The 20,458-nt window shown below is 41.7% G+C and overlaps 1 protein-coding gene across 1 annotated transcript in view; it reads right to left on the bottom strand.

Moving 5' to 3' along the window:
* LOC139231492 (potassium/sodium hyperpolarization-activated cyclic nucleotide-gated channel 1-like) overlaps nt 1–19,869 on the bottom strand; it is a 347,416-nt gene extending 327,547 nt beyond the window's left edge. Inside the window, exon 1 of the mRNA XM_070862514.1 lies at nt 19,307–19,869. Within this exon, the coding sequence (XP_070718615.1) occupies nt 19,307–19,869 (563 nt within the window). The remainder of the gene's footprint in view (nt 1–19,306) is intronic.
* Between the last annotated feature and the right edge of the window lie 589 nt (nt 19,870–20,458).

Genomic DNA, 20,458 nt, shown 5'->3' on the forward strand with positions numbered 1-20,458 from the left:
CATTTCCTATACCTCAGGAGCCTCTTGTCAACAAAAGCAGACATTGATGCAGAGATTCAACACCGCCTCCAGTGCACCAGTGCAGCCTTCGGCCGCCTGAGGAAAAGAGTGTTCGAAGACCAGGCCCTCAAATCTACCACCAACTCATGGTCTACAGGGCTGTAGTAATACCCGCCCTCCTGTATGGCTCAGAGGCATGGACGATGTACAGAAAATACCTCAAGTCGCTGGAGATATATCACCAACGATGTCTCTGCAAGATCCTTCAAATCCCCTGGGAAGACAGGCACACTCACATCAATGTCCTCGTCCAGGCTAACATCCCCAGCATTGAAGCGCTGACCACACTCAATCAGCTTCGCTGGGCAGGTCACATAGTCGCATGCCAGACACGAGACTCCCAAAGCAAATGCTCTATGCGGAGCTCCTTCACGGCAAACGAGCCAAAGGTGGGCAGCAGAAACGTTACAAGGACACCCTCAAAGCCTCCCTGATGAAGTGCCACATCACCACTGACACCTGGGAGTTCCTGACCAAAGACCGCATTAAGTGGAGAAAGTGCATCCGAGAGCGTACAGAGGTCAAGCGCAGGCAGCGGAAGGAGCATGCGGCAATCCAGTCCCACCCAGCCCTTCCCTCGATGACTGTCTGTCCCACCTGTGGCTCTCGTATTCGACTGTTCAGCCACCAAAGAACTCACTTCAGGAGTGGAAGCAAGTCTTCCTCGATTCCGAGGGACTGCCAATTATGATATCTGCACTTATTCAAACTCAGACTACAGCTGAGGAATTTTTTGTCTTGAATCATGCTCTGCTTAGATTTTACTAACTCTAGAAATTACTTTCAGCTAACAAGACCTAATGCAATCTTCAGATTCTCACAACCCATATCTGTTCAAGCAATTGCAAAGTAGAGCATTAACTGAAATGATTGATCCAAGCAGGAATTTTTAACTTACAGTTTAAATCAAAAGGGATCAAACCTGTGTACTTTTACTAGTTTGATGCAAATGTCCTACTTCACAGTCCCTAAACAAAACTTGGGAAAACTGGCGGGAATTTCTAGTATCAAGTCACTGCACACCATTAATACTTCTCCCAATCGCCAGTCATGCTGTTAATTCAAAGAGTTGCACATTTTCAGCACCAGGAAAACAATAGTTCTTATATCACAATATTTTCATTGGCTGAGCCTGGAGACCACGACCGAGTAATGCCAGTTTTACTCATCACATGACCTGCGATGAATGACCAAGAGTGCTTGTTGCTGACAGGTCACTCCCCACTGGAAAGAGGAAAAGACATGTAGGCCACTCTTACCCACCTCCCAGCAGATGATTATTGACTGGCATTAGCAGAGGCACTAGATTAGTCACCTGGCTTACATTTCACACAGAGGATTAATGCTAGCATAAAGAAACAAAAAAAGGAACAAGTTTAGTAATAGCTTACCAAAATAAAATTGATAAATCTAAAAGATTCAGAAAGTTAGCATCCTTCACTGCTGATTTCTGGGCATAATTCTTTCTCTTGTCAAATTTCTCTTCTCCCCACCTCTCCTGAAGATATTGAATGGGACTCACTTTCACCTGCACTGGATGCTATCCAGTACCTTGCCCTAGTGGCCAGTGGTCATGTGTCAGTCTTGAGTGAGTGTCAGTGGGCTATTTAAATGTTTTGGAGGGCATTATAGTCAAGCTTGATCCTATCCATATCCAATGAATCTGCACATACACTTTCAACAGGGTTTATATAAGAACATAAGAAATAGGAGCAAGAGTAGGCCATATGGCCCCTCGAGTCTGCTCCGCCATTTAATACGATCATGGCTGATCCGATCATGGATTCAGGTCCACTTCCCTGCCTGCTCCCCATAACCCCTTATCCCCTTATCGTTTAAGAAATTGTCTATCTCTGTCTTAAATTTATTCAATGACCCAGCTTCCACAGCTCTCTGAGGCAGCGAATTCCACAATTTTACAACCACTCTGAAAAAAGAAATTTCTTCTTATCTCAGTTTTAAATGGCCGGCCCCTTATTCTAAGATTATGCCCCCTAGTTCGAGTCTCCCCCTTCAGTGGAAACATCCTTTCTGCATCCACCTTGTCAAACCCCCTCATAATCTTATACGTTTCGATAAGATCATCTCTCATTCTTTTGAATTCCAATCAGTAGAGGCCCAACCTACTCGAACTTTCCTCATAAGTCAACCCCCTCATCCCTGGAATCAGCCTTGTGAACCTTGTCTGAACTGCCTCCAAAGCAAGTATATGCTTTCATAAATATGTGAAACAAAACTGCATGCAGTATTCCAGGTGTGGCCTCACCAATACCTTATATAGATGTAGCAAGACTTCCCTGCTTTGATACTCCATCCCCTTTGCAATAAAGGCCAAGATTTCATTGGCCTTCCTGGTCACTTACTGTACCTGCATACTATCCTTTTGTGTTTCATGCACAAGTACCCCAGGTCCCGCTGTACTGCAGCACTTTACATAGAAACATAGAAAATAGATGCAAGAGCAGGTCATTCGGCCCTTCGAGCCTGCACCACCATTCAATAAGATCATGGCTGATCATTCACCTCAGTACCCCTTTCCTGCTTTCTCTCTATACCCCTTGATCAATTAGCCGTAAGGGCCATATCTAACTCCCTCTTGAATATATCTAATGAACTGGCATGAACAAGTCTCTGCGGTAGAGAATTCCACAGGTTAACAACTCTCTGAATGAAGAAGTTTCTCCTCATCTCGGTCCTAAATGGCTTACCTCTTATCCTTAGACTGTGCCCCCTGGTTCTGAACTCCCCCAACATCAGGAACATTCTTCCTGTCTCTAACCTGTCCCAGTCCCGTCAGAATTTTATACGTTTCTATGAGATCCCCTCTTATTCTTCTAAACTCGAGTGAATACAGGCCCAGTCGATCCAGTCTCTCCTCATATGTCTGTTCTGCCATCCCGGGAATCAGTCTGGTGAACTTCGCTGCACTCCCTCAATAGCAAGAACGTCCTTCCTCAGATTAGGAGACCAAAACTGAACACAATATTCCAGGTGAGGCCTCACCAAGGCCCTGTACAGCTGCAGTAAGACCTCCCTGCTCCTATACTCAAATCCCCTAGCTATGAAGGCCAACATACCATTTGCCTTCTTCACCGTCTGCTGCACCTGCATGCCAACCTTCAATGACTGATGCGCCATTACAATCTTTATTTAAATAATAACTTGCTCTTTGTTTTTTTTCTGCCAAAGTGCATAACCTCATACTTTCCAACATTATACTCCATCTGCAAAATTTTTTGCCCACTCATTTGGCCTGTTTATGTCCTTTTGCAGATTTTTTGTGTCCTCCTCACACATTGCTTTTCCTCCGATCTTTGTATCGTCAGCAAACTTTGCAGCGTTATACTTGGTCCCTTCTTCCAAGTTGTTGATATAGATTGTAAATAGTTGAGGTCCCAGCACTGATCCCTGCGGCACCCCAATAGTTACTGGTTGCCAACCAGAGAATGAACCATTTATCCCGACTCTCTGCTTTCTGTTAGTTAGCCAATCCTCTATCCATGCTAATATATTACCCCCAACCCCGTGAACTTTTATCTTGTGCAGTAACCTTTTATGTGGCACCTTGTCAAATGCCTTCTGGAAGTCTAAATACACCACATCCATTGGGTCCCCTTTATCCACCCTGTTCGTTACATCAAAGAAATCCAGCAAATTTGTTAAACATGACTTCCCCTTCATAAATCCATGCTGACTCTGCCTGACCAAATTTTGCTTTTCCAAATGTCCTGCTGCTGCTTCTTTAATAAATGGACTCCAACATTTTCCCAACCACAGATGTTAGGCTAACTGGTCTATAGCTTCCTGCTTTTTGTCTGCCTCCTTTTTTAAATAAGGGCGTTATATTTGCAGTTTTCCAATCTGCTGGGACCTCCCCAGAATCCAGGGAATTTTGGTAAATTACAACCCATGCATCCACAATCCCTGCCGCTACTTCTCTTAAGACCTAGGATGTAAGCCATCAGGTCGAGGGTATTTATCTGCCTTTACTCCCATTATCTTACTGAGTACCACCTCCCTAGTGATTTTGACTGTGTTAAGTTCCTCCCGCCCACCCTCTCCTCTAGCCCCTTGACTATCCACTGTTGGAATATTGTTAGTGTCCTCTACCGTAAAAATTGATACAAAATATTTGTTCAGAGTTTCTGCCATCTCCATGTTCCCCATTACTAATTCCCCGGTCTCGTTCTCTAAGGGACCAATATTTACTTTAGCCACTCTTTTCCTTTTTATATACCTAAAGAAACTCTTGCTAGCTGTTTTTATATTTTGTGCTAGTTTACTTTCATAGTCTATCTTCCCTTTCTTAATCATTTTTTTAGTCATTCTTTGCTGGCTTTTGAAAGCTCCCACTAGTTTTCGGCACTTTGTATACCCTTATTTTTAATTGGATACTGTCCTTTATTCCTTTCGTTAGCCACGGATGACTATCTTTTCTCTTACACCCTTTCCTCCTCACTGGAATATATTTTTCTTGAGAGTTGTGAAATATCTCCTTAAATGTACACCACTGTTCATCAACCATCCTACACTTTAATCTATTTTCCAAGTCCACTTTAGCCAACTCTGCCCTCATACCTTCATAGTCCCCTTTATTTAAGCTTAGTACGCTTGTTAGAGATCCAACTTTTTCACCCTCCATTTGAATTTGAAATTCAATCGTGCTATGATCACTCATTCCAAGGGGATCCTTTATTCGGAGATTGTTTATTAATCCTGTCTCATTACACAGGACCCGATCTAAGATAGCCTGCCCCCTGGTTGGTTCCGTTACATACTGCTCAAGGAACCGGTCCCTTATGCACTCTATGAACTCTTCCTGAAGGCTACCCTGACCAATTTGATTTGTCCAATCAATATGGAGGTTAAAAGTACCCATGATTATTGCTGTTCTCTTTTTACAAGCCCCCACTATTCCTGCTTTATGCTCCGACCAACAGAGTTGCTACTGTTAGGGGGCCTATAGACTATGCCCACTAGTGACTTTTTCCCCTTACTATTCCTTATCTCCACTCAAACTATTTCAACACCCTTATCATTTGAGCCAATATCGTTTCTTACTATTGCAGTGATTCCATCCTCTATCAATAGAGCTACCCCACCTCCTTTTCCTTTCTGTCTGTCCTTCCGAATTGTCAACCACCCCTGAATATTAATTCCCAGTCCTGGTCACCTTGCAACCACGTCTCTGTAATGGCTATCAGATCATACCCATTTGTCTCAATTTGTGCCGTCAACTCATCAATCTTTTTACAAATGCTACGTGCATTTAGATAAAGTGCCTTTCAGTTTGTTTTTTTACCCATTTTTCCTGCTTGTTTCCTCTCTCCTTCAAATTCATTTTCTTTATTTTTGCTTTCTAATTCCAGCTTTACTCCCATCCCCCTGCCAAGCTAGTTTAAACCCTCCCCAACAGCACGAGAAAACCCACCCACGAGGATATTGGTCCCGGCTCTGTTGAGGTGCAACTCGTCCAGCTTGTACAGGTCCCACCTGACCCAGAAGCAGTCCCAATGCTTCACGAAACTAAAGCCCTCCTGCCTGCACCATCTCTCCAGCCACGTATTCATCTGCTGTACCCTCCTATTTCTGTACTCACTAGCTCATGCCAGATAGTGATCAGGAATGGGAACGCAAGCTGATTCCCCTTCCTAACCGAAGTGCATTGAGGAATCATCTCCCCAGTTGAGACCAAATAACTCAGCACAAAGCACATAGAAATTTACAATGAAGAAGGAGGCCATTTCGGCCCATTGTGTCCACGCCAGCCGACAAAGCTGAAGGTCACATATAAACCTATGAACAATGACGGAAAGGCAAAGAGCACCCAGCCCAACCAGTCCACCTCACATAACTGCGACACCCCTTATAGTGAAACATTCTACACACCACCCCAACCGGAGCCATGTGATCTCCTGGGAGAGGCAGAAACCAGATAAAAACCAGATAACCACATATCTGGAACTTCTGTCTGTATGGCATATGGAGTCACAGGATAGAATATTTGAACCATTTGTGGCAAAACAACTCAACAAATAAAATAACTGAATCCTCTGATAATACATTTAGGAGAAGCTTTCATTTTCTGTATATGCACCTGCTACAGTATCAGGGAAAATCCATGCAAGTCATTAACAAAAACAGTTCACTGCTGGTCTGCATATGGAGACTGAACACTCAGCTTACCCATGGCTAGACAAAAAGTGAATTAGAGCTGCCTCTGCCAGTCATTCGTTGCTGCTCACAGCACTGCTGTCTCCAGAGGGGCCTTGAAAAATCACCTCTCTAATCCCCTGTAACATCCAGTGAAATAAAATCTAGTATCATTGCTGGTCAAGTCCTATAGTTACATTGTGGAAGCCTACCATCCATCACAAGTCTCCAAACATCAGCTGCAAGCAAAAATAGAATAACACAATCCGTACAAGCTCCATCTTCATATATTGTAAAGAAAAGCACAGAGACAGTGTGAGGTTCCGAAGATAATGCCAAATTAGTTCAGCTTCATTTTCATGCCTTAAAGACCCTTGATTATAATACTGCTTTGCATCAAACTGCAGATGCATTATGTCTTACATACTGTTAAACTCACATTAATTTGCATAAAATATTATGCTATGGTGACTGGCTATTTTCTGAATTGATACCCAGTTCCTAACGACTGCACTCAGTGTGCCAAGAACACTAAAGATTCAAAATTGCACTGTGTGATATTACTTTATGAGTGCTTTATGCAATCGTATGAAATTATTTTATCTGTTTTTTAACTTGTTTAAAATGATTTGTACGGTTATATTGCACAGCATAATTTCTAGGCTCGTATTTTAATAATATGTTAGAGCTAATATAAATTTCCACCCATACAATTCGCTGGAACTCTAAATATATTTTTAAGTCTGAAGAAATAGGAATACCGCTGCTCCATTTTTGTTGAGTGTTTGACAAGTCTATTATTCTCGACGGTTAAAACCCCAATTCAAATACATTTTTTAAAACTATTCAGAGTAATCGGAATCACATAGAATTTTAAACTAGTTTTTGAATCATCGCACCCTTGGGACAGGCAAGGACCCTAATTCTTAACATCAATATCTGATTTGTTATTTTCCAATATCATAACCAAACATCTTTGAAGACAGATGAAAATTTATCCTGTAATGCAATCAGCGCTGTTAAGTCATTCTCCACATTTATAATAATTCAACCCAATTGCAATTAAGCATATATAATTGAAAGTTAATTTGGAATGGCATATAGATCAATGTTGAGGTATTTAAAACATATTGCAATCCAGGGTGGAATAAATGTAATATTTTACACCTAACTACCAAATATCTCCCCATGAAAGGACACCTTCTCTAATCTGCAGTGTCGATGCTCATTCTTCGAACAAAACTGAAAAAATAAATCATTCTTAAAATGTGTGCTACAATTGTGTTTGCACACTTTATTTTACACACATTCAAATAGCAAGATTTGTATTGTTGCCTCAAGCACCCAAGTCCTAAGAGGGTTAGAAAAACTGGACTGTGATCTTTCCAATCTGTGAAGAACAAATTGAGGCTATCTCTCATAGATGTTTTACTCACAGAAGTACACTCCTCATGTACCAGTTCAGACACATCCAATTAATTGTTGGAAACAGTATTTTACTGGAGAAGACCGTCTTACAATAAACATCCACAACCTTGATAATATTAACATTTTGATTATAATGGATAATTATACAATGATACCCAGCAGCTAATCTTCCACTTACATTTCTGTAACTGAACATGAATAAGAATGGCATTTGAGGACTATGATCGAATTTTAGTAAAGCAGTTTCACTACTATCAGCAACACTTCATCCAGGTTAAGGGTAAAAGAGAATATGTTCAAGAGGGAGTTAGATATGGCCCTTGCGGCTAAGGGGATCAAGGGGCATGGAGAGAAAGCAGGAAAGGGATACTTAGGTGAATGATCATGCATGATCTTATCAAATGGTGGTGCAGGCTCGAAGGGCCGAATGGCTTACTCCTGCACCTATTTTCTATGTTTCTATGTAAAAGCGTCAGTGAGGGAGAAGCTACTTGAATGGAATCGCCATGACCACAGGCTCCTGATAAGGTTCACTGTAAACCAGGCACTAAGAAGTCTCCTATCACAAACCTCAAATAATTTGTTTCCTGTTTCTAAGAAGACTGTAGATGCATTCTTGCAGGGTGCTATTTCTGTGCATCATTTCTTTTTCACATTCAGATAATGCTTTCTTGACAATGCAATTATGATCTTATAATTGCACTTCCTTCACTGTTCCTGCACTTTGTAGGGGTGTAAATTTAAATTAAAAAACAGAGAACTTATAAAAATTCTCAGAAGGGTAAGCTCTCTTCATGTAACACTGTGCTGACAATATACTATGCATTGGCCTACCTGGATTATGATTGAAACCATTGGAAATTATATTGCTGTATTACACCAATAATGTCATTGAAGTAAAAACAATTTTATGGAGTTAGGTCACACATCAGCCATGATCTCATTAAATGGCGGAACAGGCTCAAGGGGCTAAATGGTCTACTCCTGTTCCAAAAACTAAGGCAGAACCATAAATAAGAACATAAGAACATAAGAAATAAGAGCAGAGTAGGCCACATGGCACCTCGAGTCTATTCCGTCAATTAGTAAGATCATGGCTGATCTGATCATGGACTCAGCTCCACTTCCCTCCCGCTCCCCATAATCCTTTATTCCCTTATTGCTCAAAAATCTGTCTATCTCCGCCTTAAATATATTCAATGACCCAGCCTCCACAGCTCTCTGGGGCAGAGAATTCCATAGATTTACAACCCTCTGAGAGAAGACATTCCTCCTCATCTCAGTTTTAAATGGGCGGCCCCTTAATCTGAGACTATGTCCCGTAGTTTTAGTTTCCCCTATGAATGGAAATATCCTCTCTGCACCCACCTTGTCGAGCCCCCTCATTATCTTACATGTTTCGATAAGATCACCTCTCATTCCTCTGAACTCCAAAGTATGTTTGTGGATAACTCTGAACAATGTCCTTATCTATTTCAACATTTACCTAATTGACAATTCATGCATTTACTACTCCTTCCGTTAAATATTTCTGAATTGGATGTACCCAAATAGCTATTGCAAATTTCATCATGAGCAATATTATCTGAGTAAGTAGATAAGGTGTAACACTCAATTGATATTTTCTTTTTGGTCCAAAAATGCCAAAGTCTTAACAAAGACTTAAGTGGAATAAAGGAGACGATTTTGTAATTCTAACTATATAATGGATTCTTTCTTTAAGACTGATTTACTTGTTCCTTCAAACCAGTACCTATGCTGGTAAGTAGATCTTGGTTTGATCTGAGAAACTTATACATAACATAAGAACATAAGAATTAGGAACAGGAGTAGGCCATCTAGCCCCTCGAGCCTGCTCCGCCATTCAACAAGATCATGGCTGATCTGGCCGTGGAAATACAAATACAATTTTAGTCACCAGTCAGTTGCGTAAGTAGCACAGATCAAATCAGGCATCTGATTCCACACATAGGCAAACTGAAATAAATTAAACCCAAAAATTACCTGTCTTTTAATAGAAGAGTCTCATAAATATATTCATTAATGTTATTCTCCTTCCAGGAGACCCTTACTCTGAAGTGCAGTCACAGCAGTAATATTTATAGTTCATGTTCAACTCCTGTTATAAATTATTGATTATGACTTTTGGAGCGAGGTCAACTAGAAATGTATTTTTCCTCACTGTGGTGCTTCAATGAGATTGGGTTTTACTGTACCAAAACCTTCTGCAGTTGATTTCAAAATGTTAACACTATAAAAGTGACAATTTGGAGAAGTACAGTTGATACCAGCTGAAGAGGATATTTTTGTATATAAAGTTTTCCAGCTGTTAGATACATATTGGTATTGAGCCACAAAGATGCAATCGAACAATGGGCTGCCTTAAAAAAGGAGATGGTTTGGGTACAGTTGAGGTACATTCCCATGAGGGGTAAAGGTAGGACAACTAAAGCCAGAGCTCCTTAGATGATGAAAGAGATAGGGGGTGAAATAAAGCAGAAAAAATGGGGGCATATGACAGATGTCAGTTTGAGAATACCAATGAGAACCAAGCTGAATACAGAAAGTTCAGAGGGGAAGTGAAAAAGGAAATAAGAGTGACAAAGAGAGAGTATGAGAATAAACTGCCAGCTAACATAAAAAGAAATACAAACATCTTCTATAGGCAAATAGTAAAAGGGTAGTAAGAGATAGTAAGATATTTTAACGATTTAGACTTTGGAATCAAAAACACAATTTCTAAATTTGCATCTGCCACCAAATTGGAGGTGATAGTCAATACTGAGGAGGACTGCAACAAATTCCAGGAGGACATTAACAAACTTGCAGAATGGGCATTTAATTGGCAAATGAAGTACAACATAGATAAATATAAGGTATTACATTTTGGTAGGAAGAATAGGGAGGTCACTTATTACTTGGAGGGTGAGAGTCTCGCTGGGGTAGAGGAACAAAGGGATCTCGGAGTACTCAAATACAAATCGCTAAAAGTTGCGACACAGGTTAGCAAAGCCATTAAAAAAAAGCAAACCAAGCACTAGAGTTTATTTCTAGAGGTACAGATTTGAAAAGTATGGAAGTTATGCTAAACCTGTATCGAACCTTGGTTAGACCACACTTAGAGCACTGCGTACAGTTCTGGTCACCATATTATTGGATATATTCAAGAGGGAGTTGGATATGGCCCTTACGGCTAAAGGGATCAAGGGGTATGGAGAGAAAGCAGGAAAGGGTTACTGAGGGAATGATCAGCCATGATATTGAATGGTGGTGCAGCCTTCTAAGGGCTGAATGGCCTACTGCTGCACCTATTTTCTATGTTTCTATTATAAAAAGGATATAGAGGCACTGGAGAGAGCGCAGAGAAGATTTACACATCAGGAAAAGATGAACAGGCTGAGTCTCTTTTCACTTGAAAAAAGGTTGAGGTGTGACCTAATAAAGGTCTTTAAAATTATGAAGGTTTTGATAGAATGGAAACAGAGCGAATGTTTCCACTTGTAGAGAAGAACATAACTGAGGCCATTAATATAAGATATTCACCAAGAAATCTAACAGGGAATTTAGAAGAAAAATTATTTACCCAAAGAGTGGTGAGAATGTGGAACTCGCTACCACAGGAAGGGGAGGCTAGAAAAGCCTATGAGGGAGAAGGGAATAGAGGGTTAAGCAGATAGATTTAGATGAGGAAAGACGGGAGGAGGGTCGAGTGCAGCATAAACACCGGCTGGTTGAGCCAAATGGCCTGTTTCTGTGTCACGTATCCTATGTAATCCTATGTAGGAGGGGTGGGGCCGATTAGGGACCAAAAAGGAGAGCTACGCATGGAGGCAGAGGGCATGGCTGAGGTACCAAAAGAGTTCTTTGCATTTGTCTTTACCAAGGAAGATGCTGCCAAAGTCGTAGTGAAAGAGGAGGTAGTTGAGATTTTGGATGGGATAAAAATTGATCAAGAGGAGATACTAGAAAGACTGGCTGTACTTAATGTAGATAAGTCATCAGGACCGGATGGGATGCATCCTAGAATGCCGAGGGAAGTTAAAGTGGAAATTGCGGAGGTGCTGGCCATAACCTTCCAATCCTCCTTGGATACGGGGTGGTGCCGGAGGACTGGAGAACTGCAAATGTTACACCCTTGTTCAAAAAAGGTTTAAGGATAAACCCAACAACTACAAGACAGTCAGCTTAACCTCGGTGGTGCGGAAGCTTTTAGAAATGGTAATCTTGGACAAAATTAACAGTCACTTGGACAAGTGTGGATTAATTAAGGGAAGCCAGCACCAATTTGTTAAAGGCAAATCGTGTTTAATCAACTTGATTGATTTTTTTTGATGAGGTAACAGAAAGGGTCGATGAGAGCAATGTGGTTGATGTGGTGTACATGGACTTCCAAAATGCATTTGATAAAGTGCCACGTAATTGGCTTGCCAGCAAGTTGAAGCCTATGCACTAAAAGGGACAGTAGCAGCATGGATACGAAATTGGCAAAGTGACAGAAAACAGAGAGTAATGTTGAACGATTGTTTTTCGGACTGGAGGAAAGTACACAGTGGCATTTCCCAGGGGTCGGTACTAGGACCACTGCTTTTCTTGATATATATTAATGACTTGGATGTGGGTGTACAGGGCACAATTTCAAAATTTGCAGATGATACAAAACTTGGAAATATAATGAATAGTGAGGAGGATAGGGATGGACTTCAAGAGGACATGGACAGGCTGGTGGAATGGGCAGACACGTGGCAGATGAAGTCTAATGCAGAAAAGTGCAAAGTGATACATTTTGGTAGGAAGAACGAGGAGAGGCAATATGAACTAAAGGATACAATTCTAAAGGAGGTGCATGAACAGAGAGACTTAGGGGTATATGTGCACAAATTGTTGAAGGTGGCAGGACAGATTAAGAAAGCAGTTAAAAAAGCTTACGGGATCCTGGGCTTTATAAATAGAAACATAGAGTACAAAAGCAAGGAAGTTATGATGAACCTTTACAAAACACTGGTTTGGCCACAACTGGAGTATTGTGTCCAATTCTGGGCACTGCATTTTAGGATGGATGTGAAGGCTTGAGGGAGGATGCAAAAAAGATTTACAAGAATGGTTTCAGGGATGAGGGACTTCAGTTATGTGGATAGACTGGAGAAGCTGGGCAAGTTCTCCTTAGAGCAGAGAAGATTGAGAGGAGATTTGATAGAGGTGTGCAAAATCATGAGGGATCTAGACAGAGTAGATAGAGAGAAATTCTTCCCATTGGCGAGAACCAGAGGTCACAGATTTGTGGTGATTGACAAAGGAGACATGCGGAAAAACTATTTTACGCAGCGAGTGATTATAATCTAGAATGCACAGCCTGAAAGGGTGGTGGAGGCAGATTCTATTGTGGCTTTCAAAAGGGAATTAAATAAGTACCTGAAAGAAAGAAAATTGCAGGACTTCAGAAAAAGGGCGGGGGATTGAGACTAGCTGAAGTGCTCTTGCAGAGAGCCGGCATGGGCTCGACGAGCCGAATAGCTCCTTCTGTGTTGTAACCATTCTATCATTCTATGATTCTAAGATTAGTGGATTTTAAAATTAGCTTAATACAAAACATTGTGCCAATGTTAGTTCTCATTCTGTACTTGTGACTATAAGGCTCTACTTAAAAGTTGTGTTGTACACCGCTCTCCCGATATCTTAGTGGATAAATGCACTGCCCAGCACAGCAGTGAACCATACAGATCAGGAAGATCCAGTGTTCTGTGCTGAATGAATTGATCTCAGATGGAGCAGTGCTATGTTCACTACAATTGACATCAGTGCCTCTGGGCTAGTGATGGGTGACCCCTGCTGGAAGGCACGTATATGTGAATATTGGGTAATGACAGGATCAGATTTGGCTCCCTCCAAGGTCAATCACCTTGCTACCCCTCACTATCTAGATTCACACAGGAAGAACTGATTGAAATATTGAGGTCTGCTGGCAACCGTGGAACCACAACTGATCATGAATTGGTGCCTTTCAGGAATGGGAAAAGTACGTAGGGGCAACAAATGTCCCATTTGCAATTTGTAATGGCTGTCAAATTGAAAGGGGAGCAAGGTACTGGCTATATTGCATGTGCATTTACCAAATGAAAAGGTTTCAAGTAGAAAATGGTATCAAAAACTTTTAAATCACCTTATCTTGAATTAAAGATGTTTGTTTTTTTAAATGTATTGTTAATAAAGAATTTGGCCTGTTCTCTTCGTGGAAATAAATTACCACAAGAGACTTTAGCGGATCCACATATTATAAACAACCAAATTTTAAAAAAATTAAGGGAGTGCAATGTTTTCCACTGCAAATGGCAAAAAGTAATCGTACAGTTGTTAAACTGTTGTTTTTTGGAATATCAAATAAAGGTTACTGATAAACAATAAAAAATGCAGCCCTACATGTAATATATAACAGTGTAGAAAAACACTGAAAACAACATTACGCTCCAAAAACTAACCCGAGTGCTTATCACATGATGCAATATTCCTTTTTTTACTTTCATCAAAGTGCTGCTCTCAGCTTGTTTGTTTTTGTCAGTGTGACTTCTCCAGACAGGACTACTGAAATAAGAAATAACCTGGATCTTTCTCCTACATCACAAATGGTGTAGCAATGAACTCAAACGAAGCACTGGTACAGAAATAATTCCAAACAACTCGACTGGCAATTCATTCAAACAGCAAAACTGGCATATACACTCAAACCACAAAAACAGTGCAGCAGTGAAGTCAAACAGCACAAATGGTATGGCAATGAACTCAAACAGCACAAATGGTGTAATAATGAACTCAAACATTGTTTTTATTCTCTTGATACACAGTTGTAGTACAATATTTGAAAAATTCCAGAGTTTTTCAGTATGCTATTATTGGTGCACTATTTGTGATGTTTGAGATCATTGCCTCACCAATTGTATGGTTTGGTTCATTTCCACATCAGTTTGAATTTAATGCAACATTGTACTCAAACAGTCCAAATGATGCAACAATTAGCTCAAACAGTGCAAATGGTGCAACAATCCTGGATAGTGCTCAGTAGCAGAAATTCCTTTCCCCCTTCAACTGATGCAGGGCAATAGCAACATCCTCTGATACCTAGAAACAAGTAAGAGCACATCAACAACAACAGCCCACCTTGTTGGTCTAAATGCTCAGTATTACACCGAATTGGTGCATTTTCTCATCGAGCTATTAGAAATTGAGTTTTAACTGGTATAACCTCCTTCATGTTGGCAATTAAGGTCCCTCTCAGTTGATAGCAGATAGAGTTAGATGAAATGCAGATAGGATTTAATGACGTAGGGTGGGAGGAGGCTCATGTGGAGAATAAAGATTGGCACTGACCAGTTGGGTCAATTTCTGTGTTGTAAATTCTATGTAATAACATCTATGTAATGAACTCAAACAACACACTGGTGCAGTAATGAATTCAAACAACTCAAATGACAATGAAGTCAAACACAACTGGAAATGAATTCCAACAGCAGAACTGGTGCGGTAATGAACGCAAACCATACAATTGGTGTGGCAATGATCTCAAACAGCATAAATGATACACCAATAAACAGCATATTGAAAAACTCTGGAATTTTTCAAAATAACTATTGTACTGCAACTGTAGAAAGAGAATAAAAACTGGCAAGGCTATTTAACAATTTTAGTGGCAGTGATAGGATGAGCAAAAGAAGAAAAAAATGGGTGGAAAAGGGGGACACAATGCAGGGAAATTTCTTCTGTGCCCTATGTGTAACAAAACCATAAAGTGAGTTTATCAGTTTGTTAATCAGCACATAAGAGGAAATCTTCCCTTAAAGAACTATGAAACAAAAGAGTACAGAAATGATGTAGGAAAAGTGAATGAGGATGTCAGCAATGGTGACTGGGAACAAGAGAATCATTAAAAGGTCTTAGAACAATAAAGGTAAATTTCAACGGTTGGGTGCAGGTTGGCAAAGCTAATGGAGTAGCATGGAAAGAGAAGAAAGTAAATGGAGTTTAATGGAGAAACAAACCAATATATCTGATACCAGATACACTGTATAAATTATGCTAATAAATGCCAGAGAGTTATTCACATGTTCTAATCCAACCTCAAAGGTCAGGTGACTTTATACATAGGATTACATAGGACATACAGCACAGAAACAATACTGGCGTTTATACACCACTCGAGCCTCCTCCTGTCTTTCCTCATCTTAATCTCTAGCGTAACCTTCTATTCCCTTCTCCCTTATATTCTTGACCAGCCTCCCCTTAAATGCATCTATAGTATTCGCTTCAACCACTCCCTGTTGGTGCAAGTTCAACATTCTCACCACTCTTTAATAAGAACATAAGAAATAGGAGCAGGAGTAGGCCATTTAACCCCTCGAGTCTGCTCTGCCATTCAATAAGATCATGGCTGATCTGATCTTGGCCTCAACGCCACTTCCCCGCACGCTCCCCATAACTCTTGACTCCCTTATCGTTCAAAAATCTGTCTATCTCCACCTTAAATATATTCAATGACTCAGTCTCCACAGCTGTCTGCAGTAGAGAATTCCAAAGATTCACAATACTCTGAGAGAAGAAATTCCTCCTCATTTCCGTTTTAAATGTGCGACCCCTTATTCTGAAACTATGTCCCCTAGTTCTAGATTCCCTCACGAGGGGAAATATCCTCTCTGAATCTACTCTATCAAGTCCCCTCAGAATCTTATACATCTCAATAAGATCACCTCTCACTCTTCTAAACTCCAATGAGTATTGGCCCAACCTGGTCAATCTTTCTTCATAAAACAAGCCCTTCATCTCAGGAATCAACCTCGTGAACCCTCTCTGAACTGCCTCAAATGCAAATATATCCCTCCTTAATTAAGGAGACCAAAACTGTATGCAGTACTACAGGTGTGGTCTCACCAACACACTGAACAGTTGTAGCAGGACTTCCCTACTTGTATACTGCATCCCCCTTGTAATAAAAGGCCAACATTCCATTTGCCTTCTAATTACTTGCTGTACCTGCATGCTAATGTTTTGTGTTTCATCTACAAGGACCCCCAGATCCCTCTGTACCACAGCAGTTTATAATCTCTCCCCATTTAAATAATAATTTGCTTTTTTATTTTTTCTACCAAAGTGGATAACCTCACATTTTCACACATTATACTCCATCTGCCAAATATTTGCCTACTCACTTAGCCTATCTATATCCCTTTGCAGATTCTTTGCATCCTCCTCACAACTTGCTTTCCCACCTACCTTTGTATAATCAGCAAATTTGACTACATTATACTTGGTCCTTTCATCCAAGTCATTAATAGACTGTATATGGTTGAGGCCCTAACACTCTAGTTACAGTTTGCCAACCTGAAAATGACCCATTAATCCCGACACTCTGTTTTTTATTAGTTAGCCAATCCTCTATCCATGTTAATATATTATTCCAATCCCATGAGCTCTTATCTTGTGTAGTAACCTTTTATGTGGCACCTTATCGAATGTCTTCTGGAAATCTAAATACACAACATCGACTGGTCACCCTTTATCCACCCTGCTTGTTACATCCTCAAAGAACTCCAGCAAATGTGTTAAACATGATCTCCCTTTCATAAAACCATGCTGACTCTGCTTGACTGCATTATGATTTTCTAAGTGTCCTGCTACAACTTCCTTAATAATGGACTCCAGCATTTTCCCAATGTCAGATGTTAGGCTAACTGGTCTATAGTTTCCTGTTTAGTGTCTCCCTCCTTTCTTAAATAGGATGCAAACTGGAAAATATACTGAAGAAAATCACCAAAGTCCAATTACCTTCTTTCAAAAAAAATTAAACACAGCAAAAATAAATGAGAACAAATAATTCTATATATGATCTCCAAAGAGCAGACTGCATTTGTTAAAAAAAAGGGCGGTTGGGCCAAATAACTGCAGTCACCCAGCATCTGAGCAGCGTGGAGACAGGTTGATCCTCCCCACGTGTTATCTCTGTGGGCTCCAGGCTGAATGAGCCGCTTGTGCCGCCGCCTGCCAGAGGAATGTGTCGCCATTGGGGAGAAAGCTTAAATACAGATCTTGCACTGTCATTACATAACATTACCGGCGCAATATTAAAATGATACAGGATCTCCTCTCGGGGGAGGAAAGTCTCCTTTTTGCCGCTACAGACCCAGGTGGGCAGCCATACCTCGCACCGCCGCAAATCTTGGCGCAAGTCAGCGCCGAAGCTGCGGTACAACAACAGCATAACGCAAGTTTGAGCACTGGGCCAGTGAATGGACTTGAATACTCAAAAAGCCTATGTTGCGACAAGAGACGGGTCCGTTCAATTCCAGTCTCAAAACAGCCCGCTTATCTACATCCCATGGCTTTACTGCAACAGCTTCTGCCGCCGTCTCTAAAGGAACTAAGGGAGCGGAAAGCATCTGGGATGCATTCACCGCACGTTTTTTTCACTCAGAACCCCGGTCACTTCTATCGGTTTGTATTTGTATTTCTTTTTGTCCGCTCTTTTATGCACAATATGTTTGTCCAATGACAACATAATCCCAATTATGGGGAGAAAATCAAATATTTTCGGACGCCCGTAGTTGTGCTCAGTAAAGCTGCAGCTATTTACACAGATGGCCACTTGACAACTCCAGGAGCCGAATTGATTTTAAGGGCACGATCAGATCTCGGCTCCAGATTGTCAGCATCCCCTGGCGGCCTTCACCTTGACTCACTGACGGGCCGCCGCGTTTGTTTTTTTTTGAGGTTATTCAATTGTATTTTGTGAGAGCGATCAGTCTGATGTTTGCGATTCGGCCTTGATGTGGAATGTTGAAGGACGTGTAGCGGGATTTTCCACGTGTTTTCTGCCTTTTCCGGCTGTTGCTGGTGTGTGTGTGTGTTTTTGAGCTACCTTGGATAGTTCCGGACTGAGGGTGGGAGCCGGCGGCTGTGCGGCAAGATCCCAAGCGGATCACCTCCCGTCCCTTCAATAGAAAATCTCAGGTGAACAGATTCTGTTAAATTAACCTCAGATCAGGTCAGATAGCTAAACAAGCCGAGCGAGGCATTCTTGAAACAGGACAACGGTAGAAAATGTCGAGTTTCAGCAATAAAAAGGTGCATTTGAATTCAGTCCCCTCCCTGCTGCTGCTGCTGAAACTATGGCTGAGTTTGAACTTGTCGCTTCGATTGTTCATTCTGTCTGAAAATGTTACTTTATATTTTTAAAGCCTCAATTTCAATGACAGACAAAAGACGCATCATCTGCACATTTTAATCTAATTTTATTCTGTGATTTGACCCTTTATTCCACAATAATTATAAAGAAAACTTACACAAAAGCCCTGCACTCTTTTGGTTTTCTATCGAATTCAGTTCAAATTAGATCAAATCCAATGCAAGGGCTGGGATCGATAATTATGCATTCACCAGTATAACCTGCTCGAGCTGCGATAAAACAGGGTGACTTTCTTTTACAGAAATGATCGGAATCAAAGGAATCCAGGAGCTGAATTCGCGGAAACTTTGTTGCTGAGAAATATGGAAATTCTGTCAGTGCTCCAAGCAGCAATGACAGGTTGACCTATAGCAGCGAAAAAGTTCATCTTTAGAGAAGCGATTTTTTTTTTGGTTAAAACCCGGTGGGGTCCCGTTATTTGGATGCTAAACGGAAACTTACCGAAAATCGCTGTACGGGTGTATAATCCAATATCCGGCCGTTTTGACCCGTTGCTGCTCTTTCTCCACCGCCCTTTGGCTGCCGAACATCCGCAGAGAAAACTTGTTGACCCCGGGCTGGAGCAGAGCGGTGAAGTGGCTCTGCATGGAGCTGTACCGCGGGAAATCATCGCCTTCCTGGCCGAGCATCGCATCGTCCCCTGCTCCTCCTGCTTCGACCTTAAAGCCGATCGAATTCTGCTCTTTGCCGCTGGGCTGCAGCTGCTGGCGGCCGGGCTCGTCGTCCGGCGCCCTCCTTTGCCTCCCCGACACCACACTGCCGTCCGCTTTCTGCTCCATGCTGTAGGTCTGCTTGGGGTTCCCTTCCATGGCGGGAGGCTGGTGGCAGTGATGGGCACTTGGAGGTGAGCGCAGACTGCCTCGCGATCTGTAGTCTCCGTTCGTGTTACATTTGGTAGTGCCCTTGGTCGGATCGGCTTCCCTGCTGCTGCTGCTGCAAGACTCTTCGACTTTGTTGTGGTTGGATCCGGTTTCTGCTGCTCCCCCTCCTGGCAGAACATTCATCCCGATGCTCTGATTCTTCCCCCTGTCATCTTGCTTCCCCATCCTCCTCTGAGATGCTGGAGGGAGGGGAGGGAGGGAGGTTAATCCGCTTCCCGCCCGACCGCCGGCCGGCCTGTCTCCTCTGTCGCCCACTGTCCTTTGCCCGCCGCAGTCTGTCTGCACGGCCGTCAATCCAAACTCCTGTCAGGATGTGACACGGACGGGATGCTTCTCCAGGAACGTGACTTTGCCACTCGACATGCAGTCAACGTGACTTTAAGCCGGCACCTTTCAGATTAAAGGGACAGCGTCCTCCCGCCGCACCGCCAACATATTCCACCGAATTGACCATAACCTTTTAGGAAGGGGAACTCGGCTGAATAAAGATGACCGCGTCGGAAATGTCTTTTTGTTTTGTAAAATGAGACATCAAAATTGAAATATTTTAGCATTTAAAAAAAATCTAAATGTACTTCGTTGGCAGTAAGGCGCTTTTGAGACGTCCGATGGTCGTGAAAGGCGCTATATAAATGCAATACTTTCTAAAATACCTATGACTTCGAAAGGGGGCTTAAAGTAATACAGTAAACGTTGGATCAACGAGCGGAAC

Source organism: Pristiophorus japonicus, chromosome 2, assembly GCF_044704955.1.
Source record: "Pristiophorus japonicus isolate sPriJap1 chromosome 2, sPriJap1.hap1, whole genome shotgun sequence".
NCBI lineage: Eukaryota > Metazoa > Chordata > Chondrichthyes > Pristiophoridae > Pristiophorus > Pristiophorus japonicus.